The sequence below is a fragment of the Gopherus flavomarginatus genome, chromosome 4 (genome assembly GCF_025201925.1).
Source record: "Gopherus flavomarginatus isolate rGopFla2 chromosome 4, rGopFla2.mat.asm, whole genome shotgun sequence".
Taxonomy (NCBI): Eukaryota; Metazoa; Chordata; order Testudines; family Testudinidae; genus Gopherus; species Gopherus flavomarginatus.
This window is the reverse complement of record NC_066620.1, coordinates 187,741,412-187,766,051: the sequence shown is the minus strand read 5'-3', so window position 1 is coordinate 187,766,051 and position 24,640 is coordinate 187,741,412. Positions and strand designations below refer to the sequence as shown.

At 44.9% G+C, this 24,640-nt stretch overlaps 1 protein-coding gene across 6 annotated transcripts in view; it reads right to left on the bottom strand.

The window, feature by feature from the left end:
* Nucleotides 1-2,357: 2,357 nt before the first annotated feature.
* Nucleotides 2,358-24,640, bottom strand: part of HPCAL1 (hippocalcin like 1) — a 119,180-nt gene continuing 96,897 nt past the window's right edge. For 4 of the 6 annotated variants that reach the window (XM_050951040.1, XM_050951036.1, XM_050951035.1 and 1 more), the window contains 3 exons: nucleotides 9,000-9,402; nucleotides 7,492-7,597; nucleotides 2,358-2,599 (listed from right to left, as the gene is read on the bottom strand). In XM_050951040.1, coding sequence (XP_050806997.1) covers nucleotides 2,502-2,599; nucleotides 7,492-7,597; nucleotides 9,000-9,377 — 582 coding nt within the window. In that variant the 5' untranslated portion in view covers nucleotides 9,378-9,402 and the 3' untranslated portion in view covers nucleotides 2,358-2,501. Of the gene's footprint in view, nucleotides 2,600-7,491; nucleotides 7,598-8,999; nucleotides 9,403-16,302; nucleotides 16,483-24,640 lie in introns of those variants that run through there. The other 2 variants (XM_050951038.1, XM_050951041.1) reach the window with 2 other exon arrangements.

Sequence of the window (24,640 nt, the reverse complement as noted above, 5' to 3'; positions counted from 1 at the left end):
AACAGACTATATAAAACAAGTATGAAACTGTTTGGTTATTTGTTTTTTCACTTGACTTGGACAGTTATTGCAGAGTGAAAATTACTGATAATAAACCTAATCTAAGATGTGATTTGTAACATCAGTGAGAATTCTGTTTGTTTGTTAAATTATTTTAAAAAGAGAAAAATTGTAATTAAAAAACCCAAGTTCTTTCCCCTCTTACAATCTTCACTTATTCAAACTGGAAGAATTGCAAACATTTTGTTTACTTGTTACCATGTGGTTTACTTTTAGCATTTCTTCCAGCGTGAACAAGGAAAAGCAGACAGATCACTTTTAGTTAGTTTTCCTTTCAGGGTGATGGGAATGTTTGTTTTTCTAAGAGGTTCAAATTGAATTCCTTTAAAAAAAATTATGGAAACCTTTCTCAGTCTCAGGTTTGGTAAGAGGTCACATTATGCACAATTTCATCCAGCCATATCTCTGATTGGGTATTGAAAGCGGCTCTCTTTCACCATTTATTTTTACAGTGAAGGTGCAAACTAACACCTAATTTGCTGCTATCTTGGATCCTGCTTCTGCAAACTTTGTCTATTCAACTAAACACTTATGGACATGTTTAACTTTAGGCACACGCTGAAGTCCCATTGACTTTAAGGTGACTTAAATAGATGCTTAAGCACTTTGCTGTACTTCAGCATGTGCTTTATAAACATGGGTCTAGGAAAGCTTTGCATATGACATCATTGATGCCAGTGTTTCAGTGGCACATACCTCACTGAAATATACTTCTGGCTGCACAAACCCTCTGTATACTGGAAAGGAACTTGACATAGTATTTTTGGTCCAATAAAAAAGGCTGCATTAGTTAGCTGCAGGATTCTTGAGGGACTGGATGGTACAGCACGCTGGTAACAGGATACAGAGCCTCACACCATTATGTTAATAAGCAATACTAGTAACACTAAAACACTAAGCACTGATACAGTGCTTTTTAGGTAGAGAGAAGCAGGAACTCACACAGTGAGTCAATGGCAGAAGCCAGAGATAGAACCCAAGTTTCCTGACTTTTAGTACCTGATGCTTTATCTACCAGCCAACTCTAAGTCCAGCCTAGGCCAGTGGTGACTTGGAGCTATCAGCTCTTCAGTGGACTATGTGAAATCACCATGTCATAGTCTCAGCCTAGTTTCCTTTGGGGGAAGGGTTCCCAAGCACCATCAACACAGTGGGCACTAAAATACTCTTGTTTGCAGGCAAATCTCAACAGAAATGCCAATGATGGAAGGACAATGGGGACTAGGTTGCCTCCCCTCCCCTAAGTGAGGAGATAAAAGGAAAGGAAGGGCAGGAAAGCTTTCAGTATTCTTGTCTTGACTATATTCATCCCATGCACAACTATGGAACAGTAACTTGTACTACTGGTTAAAATAAGACAGTTATTGACAAGAAAAGTAGTATTTTATTTTAATGAATATTTCTTGGCATTAGGCAGATATTAAATAACACTGGATTGCACAAGACTATTAACATATTGACAGCAAAAGAATGGCGAGCATAGCAAAGTTTAGAACAGCAGTGTGAGTCACATCACCTCATGTCACTCAAAAGCCAGTTAATGCTGCAACCACCACTAAGTGGGACTTCACCGAGAGATACAAAATGAGAATTATTCCTTTTATTCTTTTGTTAATACAGTAAACGCTGGAACAATCAACATTAAAAATGAACAAATATTTGCATTCAGTAATTAAACAGAGTGAAATAGCCACAAATTGCTAGTCATGCATTTTCTTTAACAGCAATTTGCTAATGCATAAATATCTCAAAAACAATCTTCAAGATTTGAATAAATCACAGACAAGAAGAAATTAAGCTTGAATTCTACTTTATGCATAAATACCTGACCTACATATTAAAATTTTACTTCACCATATATATATAATTTTTATATATATATAATATTAAAGAAAGTAGACAATCAGATAAGTGCAAGCAATTTTCCTCAAAAGCACAGACAATTTGGAACCATGCCCAGAAAAGCTTCTCTCTTCTTCTTTCTACTCCATTCAGTTCACATTTTGCTTCAAAAATGACGACCTATCATCTGCTAAGTTGGATAAAAATTCTATCTTCTTGGGGCTACCAGAAGCCATCATTCTTACTGACTAAAAGATGAGATACTTCACCAGAAATTTGAACTCTTTGTATCTGCATGTAAACATACCTTTCAATTACGTTAACCATGTAGAGTGAGTGGTAACATTGGAGGGGAGGAAGAGGGAGAAAAACGGAACTGCAAAAGGAACGTTGCACTCATGTTAGTGAGAGAGGTGAGGCAGTCCTCACTCTGATACACGCACGTGCGCGCGCGCACACACACACACACACACACACACACAATCTGGCAATGGAATCTTATCCACTAGCAAGTTGAGGAATGATTGAGAAGGCATCCATTTGCGAGCAAAGCTTGAACAACAAGCCAGCAGTTTCTTTGCAAACTGTCCAGAGTTTAATTAGAACTGACTTGCACTGCTTGGATCACACTGTAACAATCGCACAATAGAGGGATCACTCTTGGCACCTTTAATAAACTCTTCCAGGGACAGTTTACCTTGAAAGGAGAAAACAAAAAAAAGTCACTTGCATTGCAAGATCAAACAGAGCTTAAAAATAAATCCTTCACAGAAACCTAAAAATACACATCTCCTACTCCAAGTGGATTTAGGGTGAAACTGGCTGCCGTGCAGGTGAACCAGGCACTCCTTTCCTCCTCAAGCCTGGCTGCACTATTTTTTCAAGTAAACAAATCTAATATTTTACTTTACATTTGACATTAAACAGGGACATTATCAAGTTAAAACAATTGTACTAATAATGCCACCTTAGGTCAACAATTTAAGCAGAGAACTGCCTTAATACAAAACTGGAGTACAAACATTCATTATACGCACAGACTAGTCTAGAAATGGGGCTTCAATCAAGGGTGAGATTTTAAACCACACAGAACCCAGGATATTTGCATCATATGTACTGATAGGTGATCATGCAACAGTGTCCCTAACACTGGGCAATGTGATGTAGTTCATTTTACATTTGTGAATTATTGCTATGGTCAGTTGTGCTGTGGTACAAGAAACAGGCCTTGAGTGATGCTGAAGCGATGCCCTGTTTGCTGAGCTGGGCAAAACCTTTGCAATCAGACCCCTACGAATTAGTTTTTCAGGTTTTGTTACAAACCTGAAACTTGGGCCAATTTGGGCTGATTTATGGGGTCAGGGTTCAAAACTATGAAAAAAATCCGTGGCTATTACTGGCTTTTAAAACCTGAAACTCACAAAAGGTGTGAATGACCATTAATCAAAACGACCAGAGTTTGCACCACTTGTAATTATTTGTTAGTTACCATTGCTGAAAAGTCTAGAACTGTTCTCTTATAACAGTTTCACTCTGGGACCACACCTACAATCCCTGGGTTGGTGGAACTTCCACTGAGCTCATACAAGTGCTGCCTACAGAGGCTTTCAGGATCGCCTTTATTAACTGTAATTTGAACAACAGTATTGAAATAATTACATTTTCTTATCAATATTTTGCACCTGGTACATGTGCAATGTATTCTCTTGTATAGTATGTTACACACCCACAGATGTAGAGAAATAAGCAACAAAACATTTACTGAGAACTGAAATGGATCTTTCTAGGATGATTTCACTGGGCCCGATGATTCCCCCCCTTGAGTCAATGTAACCTCCCCAGCAGATGGGCTATGACAGGGTGACTGAAGCATGCTGAACTCCTGAAATGACTTCTGGCTTTTATAATCTCGAGGTTTATTACAAGCTGGCAAAGTTTAGGACAGTCCTGAATTCAATGAACCTACTTTGCATGTCTAAAGTTGTAGGTCTGGGATAGTTATTAGTAGATGCTAATGACCTTAATACTCTGTAAAAGAAGTTTCTTATACATGTAACTAGTTTAATCAGTAGGTTTTATACTTTTTAATAAAATATTTGCTACTGGGATTGTCATTACACAAAATATTCTGGCAGTCATGTCCATTTACATTATTGTATGAAATACTTCATACAGATGTAATTATATACACAACATTCCAAGGCAATTCTTACCCATTTAAATTGCCCTCATTATAGAAATAACCACCACATAATTTTCTCTTGGCAAAATAAAAATAACTCTTTGGAGAACAGTGTGGCATGTTTTGCATAATCTTACTGCACACATATTAGGAAGTAGAATTTTAGCTTAGATCCTCAGCTGAGATTTTAAACCCACGTACAATGAACACACTCAAACAGAAACGTTCCAGTGTGAGAACCACCTCATCACGTTTCAGTTCCACCCCTTAGGTGTTATTCTCTAACACTTGGCACTGCTTTTAGCTCATATTGCTTTTTTTTGTTTTTAATTGCTCCTTGCATGTGTTTAGTACACACTCCAGAGTACGGTATTAATTTACAATTTTTCTTCCTATAACATTCATTCCCAGAGTATCAGAGCGTCTCAATGAATTACAGATGCATCTGTTCTTACACTCCATTTTTACTGGGTTTTTTTTCTGTTTTAAAAAGACTAACATACATTTTATTGTTCCAAATAGAAGCTTCCTACCACAGATTCAGATTTCGCATTTGACTTTTGCTCGTTATCCCTTTTCCTACAAGTGGAAGGCCCTGGGAGGGAGCAGATGTGTAACAACATTTGCTTTTATTAAAAATATTAGAGAAAATGCATATACAGATGATCTCAGCCTATCATGGGGACAACGACTGGATTCAATGGTCAAGCACCAGTATTAGCTCACCTGACCAAGGTATCATATGCCAGGACAGCAGAGAGATGCAAGGACCCAAAGCAAGACAAGGCACTTATATTCTGGGCAAGCTGTTTTTTGTTAAAACACTGGCATTTCTGAGAAGAATTTTTGCTAGCCAAAGTTTTCACAAAACTTCACACAAGTTGATTGTTTGTTTGTGTGCCACACTCCAGGACAAAGTACAGTACAAAGCAAAATCTGGCAGCATTGTCCCAGGGCACAGCAGACAATGAGAAGCCATTCAATTCCTATCAATGAAGCATACACACAAGGTGCTATTCTCCTCTCTCTCGGCTGGAAATGCAGGAGGGACAGCTGGAGGTGTTGAAATTACACTTCTCATTATGTACATTCTATTACTAAGCAATACATTACTTACAGGTGTGACATTTTGCTAGTTATGGAATTGCTTTAATGAAACTATATATTCCAGGTTTTGCCACACTGCCCTATCACGTATCTCTGCATGCCAAATGTGTCACAGAAGGACTACTTTACATGTTTTAGTTTTGTATCCCTCCACACGTAGCGCCAAACAGGGAAATCCTGGCCCCACTGAAGTCAATGGCCCAAATCCTGTGGACCTCAGCAAAGTCAGGTTTTTACCCCAGGGCTCCATCTACTGTCAGTTCAACAGAACATGACTCAGAGGGAGCCATAAAAATCTTTAAGGGTATGGCTCAGAGGCACAATTTTGCAAGCACAAACCCCTGCCTTTAAAAAAAAATCTGGAGCTACATGATCACTTCTACGGCTGAATGGAGCTAGAAAAATCTAAAGATGCTTAAAGCAGGAATATAAAACTGCAGAGCTGAGAAAAGAATGGAGGTACAAATCTGATACCAAATCTTGCTCTCCTCATGCATGCGAGTAGCCTCATAGGAGGGAACTGTAAGGAGAGCCAGACTTTGTCCCTAGTTTATACCCTCCCAGTTGAAGGCGCTGAAGCACAAGCTGAAGACACTAAAGCTATAGAAGTTTCAGAGGAGCCTTTTCACACAAAAAGATAACGTCACGGTTGAACAGATTGCCAGAGACAGCAGCAGGAGATTAAACTGAGTAGGAAAAAAAAGAGAGTGGGGAGAAGAGAAACAGTAAGGTGGCTAGCAGCTCTGCCTCCCCTCTAAGTAGGCAGATGCATCTATTCAGGCTGCCACTCTCCCAACAATTACAGTGGGCCATAGTCCGAGATGCCTGGTCATTGAATACAATTTTAAGCACAGCTCCGACTTGGTTCTACTGGCAGGGACTACTTAGATGGATGACATAAGATCGCTCTGTGCAACATGCAACTAGGATGTTTCCAGAAGCAGTTACTCAGGTACTGCCCTGTAAAACAGTGCATGAGATTGATTTGGGCACACGCCCTCAAAGGAGCAGGGTGATTTTTGCAAATGAAAAAAATGAGGGCACTTGGTCATGGAGCTAGCACAGGGAACAAGCTGGACAGGCACAGGAGAGGTGAGCAGGCCTTTGGAGGCGCAGCAAGGGAGAAGAGGGTCCTCAATCTTCTCTCCCCCTCTCCTCAGGCAAGAGCCCCCCCTCCACTACCTGCCATTCTCTCCTCTTGCAGTATACAAGCTGGGGGAGGAAAGCACACAACTGGCCCCCAGCAGACCTTTATTCTTCTCTACTAGTCCCCTCCTCATTCACGATATTTGCCACCCTGTATTTGTGTTCTCTCTCTGGCTTCGTGCTCCTCCTCCCGTTTCTATTCCTCTCTGCTCATTTTCTCCCTTGCTCATTTTACAATCTAGCTCCTTCCTACCTCTGTTACCATTTTGCCATAATATATGGAGATATACCTATCTCATAGAACTGGAAGGGACCTGAAAGGTCATTGAGTCCAGCCCTCTGCCTTCACTAGCAGGACCAAGTACTGATTTTGCCCCAGATCCCTAAGTGGCCCCCTCAAGGATTGAACTCATAACCCTGGGTTTAGCAGGCAAATGCTCAAACCACTGAGCTATCCCCGCTGCCCCACTCACAGTCTGTCTTTTCTTATGCCTTCCAGAGCAAGGCTCCCATTTGCCTTTCCTGTGCTGTACCACAATTTGTTACCCACTGACAGTGCAAAGGCTAGGTGGAGAAGCAGCGTGCCCGCTAGTGTTCTACAGACCGACAGCCATACAGCTGAGCTGCTTGGAGTCCGACAGGGTAGGGTGCCTGATTCCACAGGCAGAGGGCAGACACGGTTTGAGAAAAGATTTCACACACAGGTGTGTATGGAGGAAGAGATCAGAGAGCAGGGCAGTATAGCAACATCCAACAGACCAAGCCTGAGGATGGATCTTACTTCTGATGCACAAGCACTTAGGCTGCTGCCAATGTCACTAGCTTGGTTTGTCAGCAGAAAGATGGTCTGAAAGGGTGAGCGTCGCAAATAAAGGGCTACACCTTTTTACAAAAAAGATCAGTACAAGTCTGGAAGATAGGGACCTTGTTGATTTCTACAAACACAAAGGCTCATTCGCCGTTATTTTATTTGGTTACAGACAACAGACACTCAGATGTTACTGTGACTGACACCACTGTGAGATGACAGACAGAACTGAAGCCCCCTTGAAAGCAATTTTTTTAAAATTAAAAGTTAAGTGTTATCAGTATGGTATCAGACAATGCAAGTTTATTTTTAAGACCTAATGAAGGACTTCTAGTGGAAATCATACCATCATTGTTTGTGTCCATCTGTCTGAAGATTTTGTCTGTTCGTTTCTCTGGAGTGGACTCATCTTCTGGCATTTTCATTACAGATGACACCATTTTGTAGATTGCCTAAATATATAAAAAATAATAATGAAAAAAGCTATAACACATCAGGACTGAGGAAAGGAACTTAAGCCTCCAGCAATAAACAACAACCTTGGCAGACAGCTGAAAACCCCTATAAACCAAAACAAATAAAAGGAATTGCAGACTTGATCTGCTTTTTCCAGCATTTATTTCTGATTTAGAAAACCAACACAACTGCTGCATTAGTCAAGTCAGTATTTAAGTTCACACACTAAAATACAAGAGCTAAAATATATAGGAAAAAAGTTCCCACATGTAATTTTCCTTCCTTTCATTTGAGTCTGGGGACTGGTCTCATAGCTTCAGGGTGGCTTTTAATGCACCTGCATAGGCACTTACTGCTCTTCCGTAATTATTGTGCACAGTGGGCTGGGAGGGAGCTACACTTCCATGCTATGGAAAGGAGATAGATGACTAAACTGAAGACCTGTTATCCATTGAACTCATGAGGTACAGCATGGGCAAGACACTCCCCTGCCAATTTAATTTCTCCCTAGCTTGTTCTAGAGGAACCATTTCTTGGGGGAGAAAAGTTGGTCACACTCTAGCTAAATTCTGTTCCTAGCAACACTTGCTGAAGCACTCAACTACCATGGTGGCTTGGATACCTGTCCAGTAGGAACCAGCCTGAGAGCACCAAATACTGTTAGAGGCTGAACAGTCAGCTGGTCTGTATTTTCTGTCACTACCAATCACAACTGGGATTTGAACTGGTGACCTAGAGGGGAAAGGCTCTTTCTGACATTACCAGTCCTCAAAGGCTTCTTACCCAGGTGCGCAGCGTGTGTGTGTGTGTGTGGGGGGGGGGGGGGGTGGTGGTGAAAGGAGCTGTCCAGCACCTTCCCTGTACTGCAGTGAGATGAAAGGAGTTTAAGGCCTTTCACTTTAAAAGCACAGGAGGGCTCAAATCACAGAATTTGAACTTCAGAGTATATGGCATTCATATCTGGAATTATGGTTCAATCCATTAAAATTCCTGGGGCTGTTTCCAAAATTTGGATCCAGATCTGGTATCGATTTTGAACACCTCAAATGGAGGAGGTCGGGGGAGGTTTGGAGGAGGTAGGAGGCAGACAAGGTGACGGGGGTTTTGGTTCAGGCCCATTTCTCCTCAGAGCCTCTAGACATTTGTAGTTTGTGGGTAGAATTATTTTCTGCAGTGCCATTTGGAATGACAGCGAAGAACTGCATCAGGAATGTGCTCCAGCACCTATGCTCTGGCTGCAACTCCTCTGAAGTACCAGCAGCAAGCAGAACGGCTATTAGGGTGCACCTCTACCTAGACCTGAAGTCTCTAGCTAAGCGGGCAAGTGATTCCAGCAATATTAATTCAAACGGTAATTTTTGCAAAAGGTAAGTTTTACAAAATGAGACCATTCCTCACCTGCACAATTTCAAGCATTTCGCCACGACTGATATATCCATTGCCATCAAGATCATACATGCTAAATGCCCATTTCAGCTTCTGCTCGAGCTTTCCCCGAGAAGTGACGCTCAGCGCAATGATAAATTCCCTAAAGTCAATTGTCCCATCGCCGTTGGTATCAAAAGTGCGGAACACATGCTCTGCAAACTTCGATGCATCACCATAGGGGAAAAAATTGGCATATATCTTTTTGAATTCCTCAACAGTCAAATGACCTGTGGGGCAATCTTTTAGGAAGCCTTTGTACCACTCCTGAAGCTCATGGTCTGTGAATTCTGTATTCTCCCGGAGATCCTGGAGTACCTCAGGTCGCAGCTTACTGTTCTGCTTCCCCATTCTGTTCTAGGTTAGGATCTAACAGCTGTAAAACAAAAGAGCAAGCACGTCACCTGCTGTGCCACGACTGAACTCCAATTGATATGTTACGCTCATGGACTGTAAACAAGTAATGCAGTGGAAAGATGGATATTGATATGTTTGTACTTCCTGGATGTCCACATATCAACTGATGAAGCCACCCCGCAGAGAGTACTTCTCCACTGCAGAGACCACTGGGCTGCTAAATATAAGCATCTGCATACAGCTTTAAGCAAGAAAGTGCTTATCTACTTCATTAACCTCCTCTGTCAAAGAAATATCTGATTCACTCTCCTCCCCTTTTCCCAAGATCTCCCAGCTGCTGATGCTGCCCAGGCAGGGTAAGGGGGTGGGGAGGTTAGGGAAGAGAAGAAATGGGTGGTTTGGTGTGACCCTGTGCATACCTCATTGCTCAGTCATGTTTCTCTCCCCACAGCTCTACCCCAGCTTACCCTGCTACACAGCCTGGGATGCTTGAGTCCAGCTTGCAATGTGCTTTTCCTGCCTTTGACCACAAAACTCTGCACAGGCTGACATACTGCTATTACTGGGTTGGCCAGGGTCCAATGAGGGAAGCAATGGGGAGAAAACTCTTGAAAAATGTCCATATTTAAAGACTGAAAATCTTCCCGTTAGAAATTGAAGGCACAAAGGGCAGTTACAGTGTGCATTCAGTGCCTAAGTCAATAGGAGTTGAAAGTGCCTGTCTCCTCCTAGTGCCTTTAAAAATCCCCTCCTTAAAGCAGTACTTTCCCCCTTACTGCTACCATCAATCAGTATCAAAGGCTCCAGCCCTGGATCTGCAGCAGAGACATTCGGCAGAGCTGGAGCCAAGTCAAGGCCCTTCGGAATGCTTTGCATTGCTTGGGCCCAGCGTTCAAACAGCATAAGCAGGATGGAATAACAGAGGGAGGTGGGAAGGGACAAAGGACAGAAGTGCTGCAGGGAGGTCTGGGCTGAAAGCAGGCCCCACATTTAATGGGATCAACCCAGAAGACCTTTTCCTCCCTTCTCCCAACAGAGTGGCAGCAGCATGAGCAGCCGGATCACCTAAGGAGAAGGAAAGGCATAAGTGATTCAGGTCTTTTAAACACATTTTAATTCACAATGTTCCTAGGAACCTATACAATGAGATTTTAAAAACAAGATACTTTCTGGGTTTGCAATCTGGCTGAAGCAATTGCAATGGCCTGACATTTGCATATGATGGGAGAAGACAATAGTCTGGCTCCCTGTTGAGTCATATAGATGGCAGCTATTATACAAGCTTATTCAATGATAGTGTGCAGTAGTTTAGAATGTAACATTCCCAACCTGGGCAAAAAGGCATCTCAAAAATCTCATGGTTATATCAGGTGTTCAAGAACGCTCTGAGTGCAACAGACATCCTCAGCCCATTAGACAGGAGGGAGCCTTAGTGCTATGATGGCTTTGGTCATGTGTTTATTTCAGTACTTTGTAGACATGTGGAGCAAGCTGGAGGTGTTCACCTATACCGGATAAGAACCCTTGGTGACATTAATGATCTGGAGGACGGGATGGATTGCACCCTCAGCAAGTTCACAGATGACACTAACCTGGGGGGAGAGGGAGATACGCTGGAGGGCAGGGATAGGGCACAGAGTGACCTAGAGCAGAGGTTCTCAAACTGTGGTCCTGGACCTCCAGTGGTGCGCAAGCTCCATTCGTGTGGTCCATGGATAGTTCCCTCTAAGGTGCGCACGTGGGCAGCTGCACACAAGAGAATGAGGGTCCATCCACCTAATTAGTGGAGCCGTGCAAGCGTGGCTCCACTAATTACGTGAGTGGACCCTGAAGAAGATGCAGATGTAAGGTGACATGGTGGCCTTGGGGAGAACAAGGGGTAGGTGAGAGGGGGCAGTGGAGTGAGAAGGGATGGGGGGAATTTGGGATATGTAGGGCTGCGGTAGTCAGAGAAAGAGGCTATGGCTGCCAGTAAGAGACAGCCCTCCTTTCCAGCCTCAGCTCTGTGGCTGCTGTTGCGGGTGAGATCTCCCTCTTTCCCAGCCCCAGCTCAGGGGCTGCCATGGCAGGGGAGAGAGGTCACATCCATCACATTAGAAAGGTAAGACTACTGATATTAAAATATGAGTTGTGTGCTTTTATTTGCAGAACAAAAAAAGTTTATTATTATTATTAAGGTTTTTTATATAGCACTTTTATTGGAAGTGCTTTACAATAGTTAGCTAACAGTACAAACAACACTTGGAAAGATCATTAAGTGGTCCGCCGAGACCCTCAGTAATTTTCAAGTGGTCTGTGAAAAAAGAAGTTTGAGAACCACTGACCTAGATAAATTGGAGGATAGAAGAAATCTGATAAGGTTCAAGAAGAACAAGTGCAGAGTCCTGCACCTAGGACGGAAGAATCCCATGCACTGCGACAGGCTGGGGACTGGCTAAGCGGCAGTTCTGCAGAAAAGGACCCGAGGATTAAAGCGGATGGGAAGATGGATATGAATCAGTAGTGTGCCCTTGTTGCCAAGAAGGCTAACAGCATATTGGGCTGCATTAGTAGGAGCGTTGCAGCAGATCGAGGGAAGTGATTATTCCCCTCTATTCGGCACTGGTGAGGCCACACCTGGAGTATTGGGTGGTTTTGGGCCCCTCACTACAGAAAGGATGTGGACAAATTGGAGAGAGAGTCCAGCAGAGGGCAATGAAAATGATTAGGAGGTTGGGGCACATGACTTATGAGGAGAGGTTGAGGGAACTGGGCTTATTTAGTCCGGAGAAAAGAAGAGTGAGGGGGTAATTTGATAGCAACCTTCAACTACCTGAAGGGGGGTTCCAAAGAGGATGGAGTCAGGGGTGGCGAGTTGTATGGGCCTGTGGTGCCCGGGCTCCAGCAAAATCAGGGCCCGGGAGGGCCAGGCTCCACCAGTGTTTGGAGCTGGGTCTTTTCCCTTGGCCCTGCCTGCCGCCCCCGTGCGCCTCCCCCGGCCCTTCCTGCTGCCCCCGTGTGCCTCCCCCGGAGCATCCCTGCCTGCCCTGGGCAGTGGGCAGCTGCTCCCTGCAGCTCCATGCTGTGCTCCCTCAGCAGCAGGCTAAAGCGGCTGCTGTGCCTGCCGAGGGAGGGCTCTTCCCCCTAGCAGGCGACTCCAAGATGGGGAGCTTATCCTGGCTAGACCTCCTGAGCAACAGCCTGAGAGGTTGGGTTGGGTGAGTGTCATGCCGGGGAGGGCCGCACTCCCCCGGAGCTCGCTGCTGCCGACGGGGAGAGGGCTGGGGGGAGTCGTCCTTTCTAGCCCCCCACCCCAGCCCTGGGGCAGCCTGCCTGCTGCACCCTAAACTCCTCATTCCCAGCCCAGTCCCGCATCCCAACTCTGTCCCAGCCCAGAGGCCACACCCAAACCCCCTCCCAGAGCCCACACCCAGCACCCAAACCCCCTCCCATACCCCTCCTACACCCCAACCCCATGTCCCAGTCCAGAGCCCGTACCCAGCACTCAAACTCCCTCCCAGAGCCCGCACCCCAAACCCCCTCTTGCACCCAAACTCTGTCCCGGAGCCTTGGGGGGACTTGGACCTGTTCTGGTAACCAACAAAAATTATACAAACATGCCACCCCTGGATGGAGCTAGGCTGTTCTCAGTGGTGGCAGATGACAGAACAAGGAGCAATGGTCTCAAGTTGCAGTGAGGGAGGTTTAGGTTGGATATTAGGAAGAACTGTTTCACTAGGAGGGTGGTGAAGCACTGGAATGGGGTACCTAGGGAGGTGGTGGAATATCTATCTTTAGGTTTTTAAGGTCAGGCTTGACAAAGCCCTGGCTGGGATGATTTAGTTGGGGTTGGTCCTGTTCTGAACACCTGCTTTGACCTCCTGAGGTCCTGTCCAACCCTAATCTTCTATGATCCTCTGTTTCTTTGAAAGGTGCTCAATACACTCTTATAAAAAACAGTCAGTAACATACATGTTTTCTTACCATCCTCAGCCTCTCGGTTACCCAGCAATATCAACCACTAACTGAGAAGACAGAGGAGCTCAAGGTTAGCAAACACACACTTAGGCCACGTCCAGACTAGGGTATTAAATACTAGGGTATTAAAATCGATTTTAGATACGCAACTTCAGCTACGTGAACGTAGCTGAAGTCGAATTTCTAAAATCGAGGTACTCACTCGTCCAGACGGCGCGGCATCGATGTCCGCGGCTCTCCGTGTCGATTCCGGAACTCCGTTCGGGTTGATGGAGTTCCGGAATCGATGTAAGCGCGCTCGGGGATCGAAACATCGCGTCCAGACTAGATGCGATATATCGATCCCCGAGCAATCGATTTTAACCCGCCGATGCCGCGGGTTAGTCTGGACGTGGGCTTAGCTACATACCATGAAGAGCATCAACCTGCTGACTAAGGACTAGTCTACACTAGAAGCGCTGTAGCGCATCTGGCGAAGATGCTCTAAGCTGACGGTCTATACCAGCAGTTATCAAATGTTTGTAGTGATGACTCCTTTCACAGAGCAAGCCTCTGAGTGCTACCCCCGCCCCCACTTATATATTAGAAAAATAAAAAAAATTTAAACACTATTATAAACGCTGGAGGTGAAGCAGGGTTTAGGGTGGACGCTGACAGCTTGTGACCCACCCAGGGGGGAGGGACAGCTCAGTGGTTTGAGCACTGGCCTGCTGAACCCAGAGTCATGAGTTCAATCCTTGAGGGGGCTATTTAGGGAACGAGGGTAAAAATCTGTCTGGGGATGAGTCCTGCCTTGAGCAGGGGGTTGGACTAGATGACCTCCTGAGGTCCCTTCCAACCCTGATATTCTGATTCTATAACCTTGCAACCCTCTGAGGGGTCCCGACCCCTAGTTTGAGAACCTCTGGTCTATACTGTGAGAGGTGGTAGCTATGTCAGCAGGAGAAGCTCTCCCGCTAACACAACACAGTCCACACTGGCGCTGAGGTTGGTGTAACTTACATCACTCAGGGGTGTGGCTTATTCAGCCTCCTGAGCAACATGTGTTATACCAACATAATCTGTACTTTAGACAAACCTTAATACTGACAGCTCTTTATTATGACAAAGGAGGTTCTTTGTTTGCAGCAACATCAGCTTTTGCAAATCTAAGTACTGTGAAATGTTATGCCTCTCATTTGTACAGACATTGGTAAGAGTTCAAGAACATGCATTAACACGCAAAAAGCTACCAGAATCTCTCACATTGCTACATTAAAAAGGTTTGTATACTCGTGAATCAATTTACTCTTAGCTTAAATTAAGGACTTAATTCTACGTTGCTTTGTATAGTCATCTACACCAGTAAGTGAGTGCAAAGTGCACGTAGTGACTAAGAGCAGACCAGGTCATGCATTGTGTGTGTGTGCGCGCAGTACTGTGCCCTACCTACTTTGAGAAACAAGACAAGCAGAACACCAAGACGTGACATGACAAATGCAGTGAGATAAGACATCTGATAACAAGTAAGCACTTTGCAGGCAGCAAAAGCTCAGTTCATGCACCAAAACCTAAAAAACATGAAGTGTCACCAAAAATAACTGCAATACTTCAGAGGATTATCAATAACTGAATTCAACTGCATTTTATTTGTATTCCATTTACCCTCCACACAGCCTAAGCAATACAAAATCCACATCCTGCTCTGCGGCTTACTGCTTCGAAACAAAAACCAACCAGCTGCTCATTAATAAAACACACCAGGTTCAACGGAAAACTCTGCTGATATCATTAGCTGCTTCTGTTTTGTCGGAAACCACAAACATTCCAGCCTGCTAGCATTATTTCTAGTCAGTCACAAAGTTTGCTCTGTTCCTTTGTCACGTCCCCAACTTGCTTCCAAAATGCTGAAACTAAACTGGCAGACACTGAAGCAGCAGCCATTTAGAGACACAGGGCAGCTCTCCAGCTAACTGCAAGTTTGCAGCTACCAGTACTTCCTCTCCATCTGTATTTCAAACCCACTCTGCTCCACATATTCATACTCAAACGAGTCTGTATGCACAGGGTAGGGAACACATCCATACCTTCTACTCCGCTGCATTTTAATGGGTGGTCATGGGTGGTCAGGCCTCTGCAGGGAAGGGCAGATTAGAGTTAACAAAATCAGTCCAGTTTAGGAAGCATTTTAATGTAATGCTTCTGGCCCTGTATGAATCTTCCCCCTCTTCCCTTTTCCCTTCCAGAGGCCTCATCACCTGCTAAGAATTACTATCTCCTGGTTAAAAGTTACTGAAGTCTGTGGGAGCCTTTCCATTGAGTTCAAAGAGCTTTGAATCAGATCAGAGGGCAGCAGCAGCATCTGGGAGAGCAGCAGAGGCTGTTAAAGGGCAGAAACCGAGAATAGCCTCAGATACATGGGGGAAATGCAGGCATGATCACCACTTCTTCACTCTCCACCCCAAAAACTGGTGGCTCAAGGAGGTGGTTGGGTAGGCAGATCTCAGCATTTTTCCCTTCCTCCTGCATCCCCATCAACTCTGCAAGTGACAGGCAGCTGGCCATGGGAGCGGAGGGAAAGAAAGGGAGATCTCGTAGCCTGGGAAACCAGGGGACCATCCCCCCACTGAATGGCATGTTGGCCACAAGGGCTGGGGAAGGGGAGACTGGAGAGCTGTGTGGGAGCTCAGACAGCAGGCCACTGCATATCAAGCAATGGGAATCATCATTTCTCTAGAGCCCCGCACAACTTCTCGACAACTGTTAAACCATGGCATTCCCACCATCCTCCACAGGCTGTCCAATCTTACTCTCTTCCCAGGGTTTCTTTCATTATTAACTTAAACAGTGACTGAAAACCTCAGCTTGAGCTTGGCTATTTTCCTAATGTCTTTCTCCCTATAGATTCTCTGGTGCCTTCCCCTCATTCTCATCCATGCTACAGAGATTCAAAATCTCTCTACACACCATGGTTGGAACTTACATGACACACCTGCTCTGGCTGCCAAGGTGAGACAGCAGCACAACTCTCCACCTTTATGCAGGTGTCAAACACCTGACACCCTGTGTTTCAACAACTCTGTGTTCAGAGGTAAGTGATGTTCACTGAATTAGTACGGCTCTACAGCATGGCATCTACTGGGTAACACGGAAGGGACCAAAACTGCGAGAAACCTGTAGAGAGTGGTTCCGGCAGGAAGAGGAAAGGACACTGGTAGCATTCTCCCACCATTGACACTGTACAGTAACTCCTCACTTTACGTTGTAGTTATGTTCCTGAAAAATGAAATGAAAATTGGAATTTCCTCATAAGAATGAATGTAAGGCGGGGGGGGTTAGGTTCCAGGGAAAAATTTTTTGGCCATACAGTACAGTACTGTGGTTGGGAGGTGCCCCCTCCTTACCCCACACAGGCACCGCCCACTGCACTGAAGATAATGAGGCAGGCAAGGAGGCTCACGGTGCTGTAGGCTAGGAGCAGCACGTTGTGTAGCAGCGGAAGCAGCTTCCCCTACTCTGCAAGCACCAGGGGCGGGGGACTCAACCCCTCAGCCCGCCCACGCCACTCCTTCCTCCAAGCCCCCATTAACCTGCCTCTTCTTCCCCCCGCCTCTCCCTTTACTCCACACACCACGTCCTCCCCCCTTCCTCCCCTGCCTCCTGCCTGCAGCAATCAACTGGTTTGTGATGTCTGGGAGGGAGGGGGAGCCTGCCCGAGGAGTCCTCGCTCCTCCTCCCTCCTTCCTAAATGTCAGCTGATTGCTGCAGGCAAGAGGCAGGGGGGAGAGAGGAAGGCTCTGATCTGCGGGGTCTGCCAGTGGGCAGAAGGCACGGGGAGCTGGCGTAGGGGAGCTGATAGCAGGCAGCCAAACGATGTTACAGCGAAGCATTGCACAACTTTAAATGGAGCATGTTCTGTACTGGAACAGGGACAAAAGATCAAAACAACGTTAAGCAGGGTGTTACTGTAGTTGTTTCTAACCCTTCTGTAGTGAACTCTGTGCAGTGTGGACAGGGATGTATGACTAGCTTTAGGAGAGCGTTGACTGGGATCAGCCATTGCTCTGTGAAAAATCCTCCACCTGAAACTGATTGATCTTCGGACACAAATTTCTTCACACATTTCTGCGGATATGAACAAAATCACTCACTTTGGTTTTTATACCCCAATAATCAGTGCGGCAGGGAGGCTGTGGAATCAGGATCCAGGCATGCAAATAACCAGAGATTTATGACTGGCCTGCGGCAATTAGAAACTCCGAAGTTATCCTCACAAGGTGACCACAAACACTCTCTTAGTAGGGGGATCAATCTAAGAGTTCTTTGGGGGCAGGGACTGTAATTTACTATATGTTTGTGTGTTGCTAGTGCAAGGGGTCTTGGTGCTACTGCAATATAAGTGTTAAACTAACAATAAAGGGTGTGTTGATTCCATTTACTGGAATATCACTACTTCCTCATGTGAGAAGAGAGATTTATTTCAATTAGAATGAAATTTGATATTAACTTCAAAAGCTCTATACTCCAATAGGCTTCTGCATTCAACAAATTATAGGCTACCTTGGGTAAACCCATCTTTTAGTTCAGATTATTTCAGAAAAGTAACATGCAATGCATTTGTCATAAACAAATAAGTAAGAGTTAATAGAACAGAAGTACTTCATATCTCTTTTGCCTGTAAAGGGTTAACAAGATCAGTGAGCCTGGCTGTCACCTGACCAGAGGACCAATCAGGGGACAGGATACTTTCAAATATTGAGAGAGAGAAGTTTTGTGTGTGCTGTTAGAATTTGGTGGTTGTTCTCTCTGGGTTCTGAGAGTGACCAGACGTGATCTTCCAGGGTAACCCAGGGAGGGGAAGCCTGGGAGAGGCAACTGTGAGGGAAAGGGTTTACTTTCCTTGTGTTAAGATCCAGAGGGTCTGGGCCTTGGGGGTCCCCGGGCAAGGTTTGGGGGGGGGGGGACCACAGCGTACCAGGCACTGGAATTCCTGGTTGGTGGCAGCGCTACAAGTACTAAGCTGGTAATTGAGCTTAGAGGAATTCATGCTGGTACCCCATCTTTTGGACACTAAGGTTCAGAGTAGGGAATTATACCATGACAGCATTAAAACGCAATTATTGTTCAGTGTCTGAGCTTTTCATATGGATTCTTTATGTGCCAAACCCAAATATAAACCTGCAGTTGTGTAACCAATTTGTTAAGGGTAATTAAGGAAGTGACATTAATGTTAATTTATTAAAGCACATCCAAAGAAATAGCTCTTAGATAAGACTTGTTTCAGGTAGCTCCTGCAAAATGAAATGCCCAAATATCTCATTAATCATGACAAGAAACCCTGCGGCTGGCATCCAACTGACATTTCATTTGATTGCTCTAAAACTCTTTCATCAAATCAGATTCCCAAGGCTCACTAGCTGTTTTAGCCAGAGAAACATTTGGGAGGATAGTCAGTAATGGAAATCACAGGTACTGGGCTCTCAAAGAGGAAAGTTTAAGTCAGTCTTATGATTAGTCTCTCTTTCTTTTGCCACATGATTTATACATTTCAGATAATATACTGGATAAATATATAGCATTGGCTAAAACACGCTGCTGGAAAAATTCTTCCAGGTTTGAGAACGGTGATGGTTGCATGAGGAAGAAGATTAAAGACTCCTGGAGCCCTTCACCTACTTATGAGCACTGGTTTCATCTTGCTATGCGTCACAGGACATTGTACTGCTGTTCTGGCCGACTCACCCACAATTTGGGGACCTTACTTAAAAGGCATTCAGCTCTTAGCATTTGCATGTACAATGTGTTAAAAGAGGTAGATTTAGACTGACCATAGATTCTTTGCCGGCAGATCAGTTAAGAAACCACCAGTCTGTCCCTCAAAATAGATTTCTTCATCACCTCCAAACTAACCACTGAGAAGGTGGCCAACCTGCCAGTCTGGCAAGGTGTAGGAGAAAAGCTATTGGTTTAGTAACAAATGTACTATTGAAAAGAGATAGCAAGACAAAGCCACCAAGAACAGCAATACTCTAAAGAAATTAAAGGAGGCTTTACAAATTTCATCAAGGGATTTGTAATGTTGTAGAGCAAATGAAAAATAGGAACGCTCAGATTTTGATAGAGATTTAAATCAAGAGGTACAGGAAAGTAAACAGGCAGCTCCATAATGGATTTTGCATCTATTATAAAGGGGACTTCCTGGGGAGTGAATAGGCTTGGAGACTCAACGACCTTCCCCTAATTTCTCACTCTAGAAGTAGTCACTTCATATCAGGGATGCGACATAATATAAAGGTGCCGTAAGGGAAGACAGCATGCATCATAGCCAGTCCTACGCCTATTTTGCTTGATAAACAAAGGACTTAGTTTTCAGGGTGATTACCTGCAATTTTCATGAGCATGGAATTCCTGACAGTAACAAGAGAAGAGAAAAGTAAAAAGGAATGCGTTAAAGATGCTTAGACAAGAACTTGAAGATGTAACAGACCCTTAGGCTTTGGAATGTACAGTTTACTAGAAAGATAAAATGTTATAGCAGATGATTCACTATGTAGGGCCCAGGAAGGGAAAAAAAAATGAAAAAGGATTTTTCTTCAAGTCTTGTGCCTGGAGCTTTGGTAAATGTTAGCTGTATATTTAATCATCCTCCCTCGATCCCCTAAAACAACACCCCTACTGTAATGAGGTCGAGAAGTATAGCCAAGTTAGAAGTTAAGATGCAGAGAATAAAAGGATTAAGTTGTTCTAAATTTCCTTCTCATATAGAATCACCAGAATGTAGTCAATGATCCTACAACAAAATCCCAAGAAAGAGTGAATCTGGATTTTTAATCATCTAAGATGAAGACTCACTAGAAAGTAAGTGCAGGATACAATGGCGAATAACCATATCCACACATTTCAAATGGCTTGAAGTATCTAGCCAGTAATATCAGTTATTGCTAAATTAGCAGACTGGGCATTGGCATCTTTAGAAAAATTTCAGGTACTAATGACAAAGTTCCATTCACTTTTAGATTTTCAACTCTAAATTGAGCATTGCTTATTGCAGGTAAAATTTCTCTCTACACGCACAACCAAGAAACCAGGAGACTGACTACTTTCATTTCAGCCCTTTGGAAGACAAACTCTTTGGACTGAATTCCTGGTAAGCTGTGTTAGTGAATCAGTTAAAAAAGTTTGGGGAAGACAAACTCCTTAGAGGGATTCACTTCCTTGTGGTATTTCCTTGCCTCAAGCGTGATTTAGTCTTCACAAAAAGAGGAGAATGTATGCAATACCTCCATGTATGTGTGTGACTACAGTATTCATCAGGGAAGGACTGCACACAGAGAGACGTAATAAATAATCTTTGTATCTGAGAGCATTAGTTTTGCAGGGGGAAAAAATCTAGTATCATTCCAATGTCACTGAGCTACAAAGAGTAAAATCATGTATAAAAACCATTAAGGTTTTGAAATAGGTTGCATTGTGCCTTTGGGACCCCAGCAACACTCAGCAAATGGACAGCATGAGCCAGGCATATTGTTATATGAGATTTTGGAAGACAAGAGTTGCTCCTATGTCTATGGATATCTTTTTAGAAACAGTTAAATACATCAGATACTTGGACATTTTCTCTTGAAACTGCAATAGTACTTTAGGTGGGCACAGGCCCACCGACAGCAATTCCAGGCCCCAGGGCAGAACAGTCAATGGCCCCCCTAGAAAGGAATGGCTGAGATTTATGACACTATAACACACTAGAACTCACTATGTGTCAGTTGTGGCGTTGTTTGATCTAGTTAACTTTTTTTTTCCTCGTTACAGCACCAGTATTAAAAAATTGTGAGCCTATACATGAAGATGTAGAATGTGTTATTTTGAATTATATATTTAAATTAAATAAATACATTATGGAATGAAATTAATTAATATATAAAACATTTAAAGAATCACAAAGTAAGAAAACACCTAAAATATTAAGTAGGCGAATTAAACACCTAATCGTGATTCATGTGTAATCTAAAGACAAGGAAAAAACTGATATACAAGATGTAACTGAGTATGACCAACAAAGTTCAAATACACAATACTTGCGCTGCTGGTGCTGTGGGACATCAACACCCAGAGCAACGAGGAAACAGCAGGGCTAGTGTGCAACATCTACTGGGAGATCTCCGAGGCAGCGGTGGCTAGGGGCGAAGGCCGAGCGAAAACCTGTGCCTCATTCCCTGGCGGAGCAGGGGTGGTGGCCCCTCATCCTGCGCTTGTGATTGCGGCTCGCCAGCCAGTGCTAGCTGCAGTGAATGGAGGGACTAGTCCCGGCTGCCTCTCAGCAAATTTAGGGCGGCTCAGTTCTGTGGCTGAATTTGCTGGCTTGCATTTGGTGAGGAGCTGCAGCCCTGGTGCAGGAAAGCGCAGAGGGAGCTTGTTCCTTTTAAAAGCCTCCCTGTCCTCAGCCCCACAGTCGGAGAGCCAGCACAGCAGGCACAGTGGTTTCCAAGAGTCCAGAGGAGGCAGCAAGCTCCGCGGTTCCCAGGCTGCTGTTGCTGATGCTCTGCCAAACCAGCAGGGTCCTGCAGTGCTTCAGCTAACGGTTACTGTCACAACAAGCGACGGTGCTCTGTACAGAGCAGTAGCAGAAGGAAACTGGATTTCTATCTTAATTTTTATTAAAAACATATGTATATATCCCATCCGCCCAGACCCTTTTAAATTGCTAGGCCCCTGAGCAATTGACCCCTTTGCCCCCCGTTGGCAGGCCTGGTCGGGGAAAAGACAAGAGGACTTGACCTGCTGTGGCCTTCTGGACAGCATAGAAAGGCTGTGTTTGGGGCTAATCTCAGGACTGCTGATCCTAAGGCTGGCAGAAGACGGGAGCAGCAGCAAGTTTATGCTCTCTGCCTTCACAGCATGCTTGGCTGACCCCCAGATGGGAGAGGTTTGCAATACCTCTGTGCATTTGAGAAGAGAATGAATATAGGTAATTAGAGAAAAAGACAGAATCTCAGGCAAAATTTTACCCTCTCCATGAGAGGCTGCCACTGCATTACAATCCAGGCATAAGCAGGGACCAGTACAACTCCTTCCTACCATGTTCCTGCTGGGAGGTCTTGCTATGAGAGCACAAGACATGTCACCTCCAAGTGAAAAAAGCCTGGCTATTTATTTCAGGCCAACAAGAGGCACCAAATAAAATAAAAGCTTTATTTTCTGTAGTTTGTTCTTTTATTTAGTCCCTTATGTAAGGACTGTCCTTGGGCGAGTAACTGCTAAGAAAAAAATGGCTTTCAGCTGCTAAGTATCTGCACCAGAGGTGAAAGTAACTGAAAGGACTTACTGGCACTCGGAGTCCTTAGGAGGGGGCAGGGCCTCAGCTGGAAGAGGCAGGGCCTTTAAATCTCCAGGCACCTTACATCAGGATTTAAAGGGCCCGGGACTGGGGCTGTAGTAGCAGCCTCTGGAGCCCCAGGCCCTTTAAATCACCCCCGGAGCTCCCAGCTGCAGAGGCCTAGGTGAATGGAATCCCAGGCTGGCAGCAGGCTGAGTGGGCCGGTGGCGTAAGATCAGCATTTTAATTTAATTTTAAATGAAGCTTCTTAAATCATCCCGGAGCCCTCAGGTAGCAGTGCCAGGGCTCTGGCAGCTATTTAAAGGGTCCGAGGCTCTGGCAGCCGCTACCACCCCGGTCCTTAAAATACCTCACCAGGGCTCCGGCAGGCTCTGGGATGATTTAAAGGGCCTGGAGCGGTAGCAGCTACCGAAGCCCCGGACCCTTTAAATCGCTCCCTGAGCCCTGCTGCTGGAGCCCTGGGGAAGCAGTGACGGGAGTCCGGTGGCTATTTTAAGGGCTGGGCCGATAGTGGCTGCTGCAGCCCCGAACCCTTTAAATAGCCACCGGAGCCCCGCTGCCACTACCCCAGGGCTCCAGGGATGATTTAAAGGTAGCTGCGGCTGGCGCCCCAGGCCCTTTAAATCGTCGCCCGAGTCCCACCGCTGCTTCCCCAGGGCTCTGGCACCAGTGCTCTGGTGGCAATTTAAAGGGCTCGAGGCTCCAGCCGCTGCTGGAAACTCCAGGCCCTTTAAATTGCTGCCAGGGGAAGCCAATCTGCCCTGGTATGGTGCACCGGCTCTTGCTAGTACACTGTATGGGGGTGTACTGGCTTACTTTCACCTCTGATCTGCACTGTCAGGTTTCTGTAAGACATGCACAGGAAAACACACATCTGTTTTGTACTTTTGATACCAGAATTAATAGAAAGTTTCTTCCCCCTAAAACAAACAAACAAAGCTTTATGCAATAAATCAGTGGCCTACTACACTATCACAGCTGTCAGCAGGAAAAGAGCCTTGGATCTTTAGCACCAACCATTACCACTTATGCTCAAGGACTAACTTATCTGTTGACAGTCTCTTTATGAACCAGCAGCTAGAGAGAGACAGGATCACACTTTATCCACCATATTCCATTTGTACATCATATGAATTAACAAATACACACTAGTCTACAGAGACTAAGCCTTGTGCCATTCTAGGCTTCGTTAGCAGCTTGCCAGGACCCAAGAACTGCACTTCATTTGCTTGAAATGGAGCAGAATGCCCTCAATACAAAACGCAGCTCAGATATTGGCCTCCTATGATTTAATCAGGGCAGCCTTCCACTCTTCAGAGAAGAAGCAATGCAGACTGGGGCCTATCGTCTCTGCGGACTGCACCTGTGTAAAGGTAAGGTTGACTGAAGGCAGCCTGGCAGAATTTAATAGGCTGCATTCTGATCTTTAGACCAACAGCATTGCTGCATGATTGTAACATGCCAAACAGCTTCACTGAGCCAAAGCCATTAACATCAAGTAGCAAATGCATGCAAACTGGGATTACGACAAGTATGAGAACCACACCCCACTTGCTTTGCCCAAAGAGAGTCAGTGAGTGGGCCCACTTGTGAGAGTAAGGCAAATGAAATGTGGAAGTATACGAGTGGGTATCTGACGACAACTCTCAGGTAAAGAGCCATTTTTGTTGTCTGTTTACCGCCAGTATCCTAAGCAACAGCCTGAAATAGGTAGGCTATAGGACATATATAAACATGTTGCTATAGAAATCTGGTCCTTCTTGGAAAGATCATGCAAATCTCTTTGCAACCTTGCTGCAAAAGCAGCTATTTAACAGGACATTGTCAATTTAATGTTGACCCCAAATTTAAATCTGATAGCAACCACGTTTCATAAAATTTCAGCCCAGAGCCTCAGCCCTGTCGCCCGCGGTCTGACAGCCCCGAGATCCAGCCCTGCCACACGGGTCTGACAGCTGAAGGCTCCAGGCTGTACTGCACCTGTAGT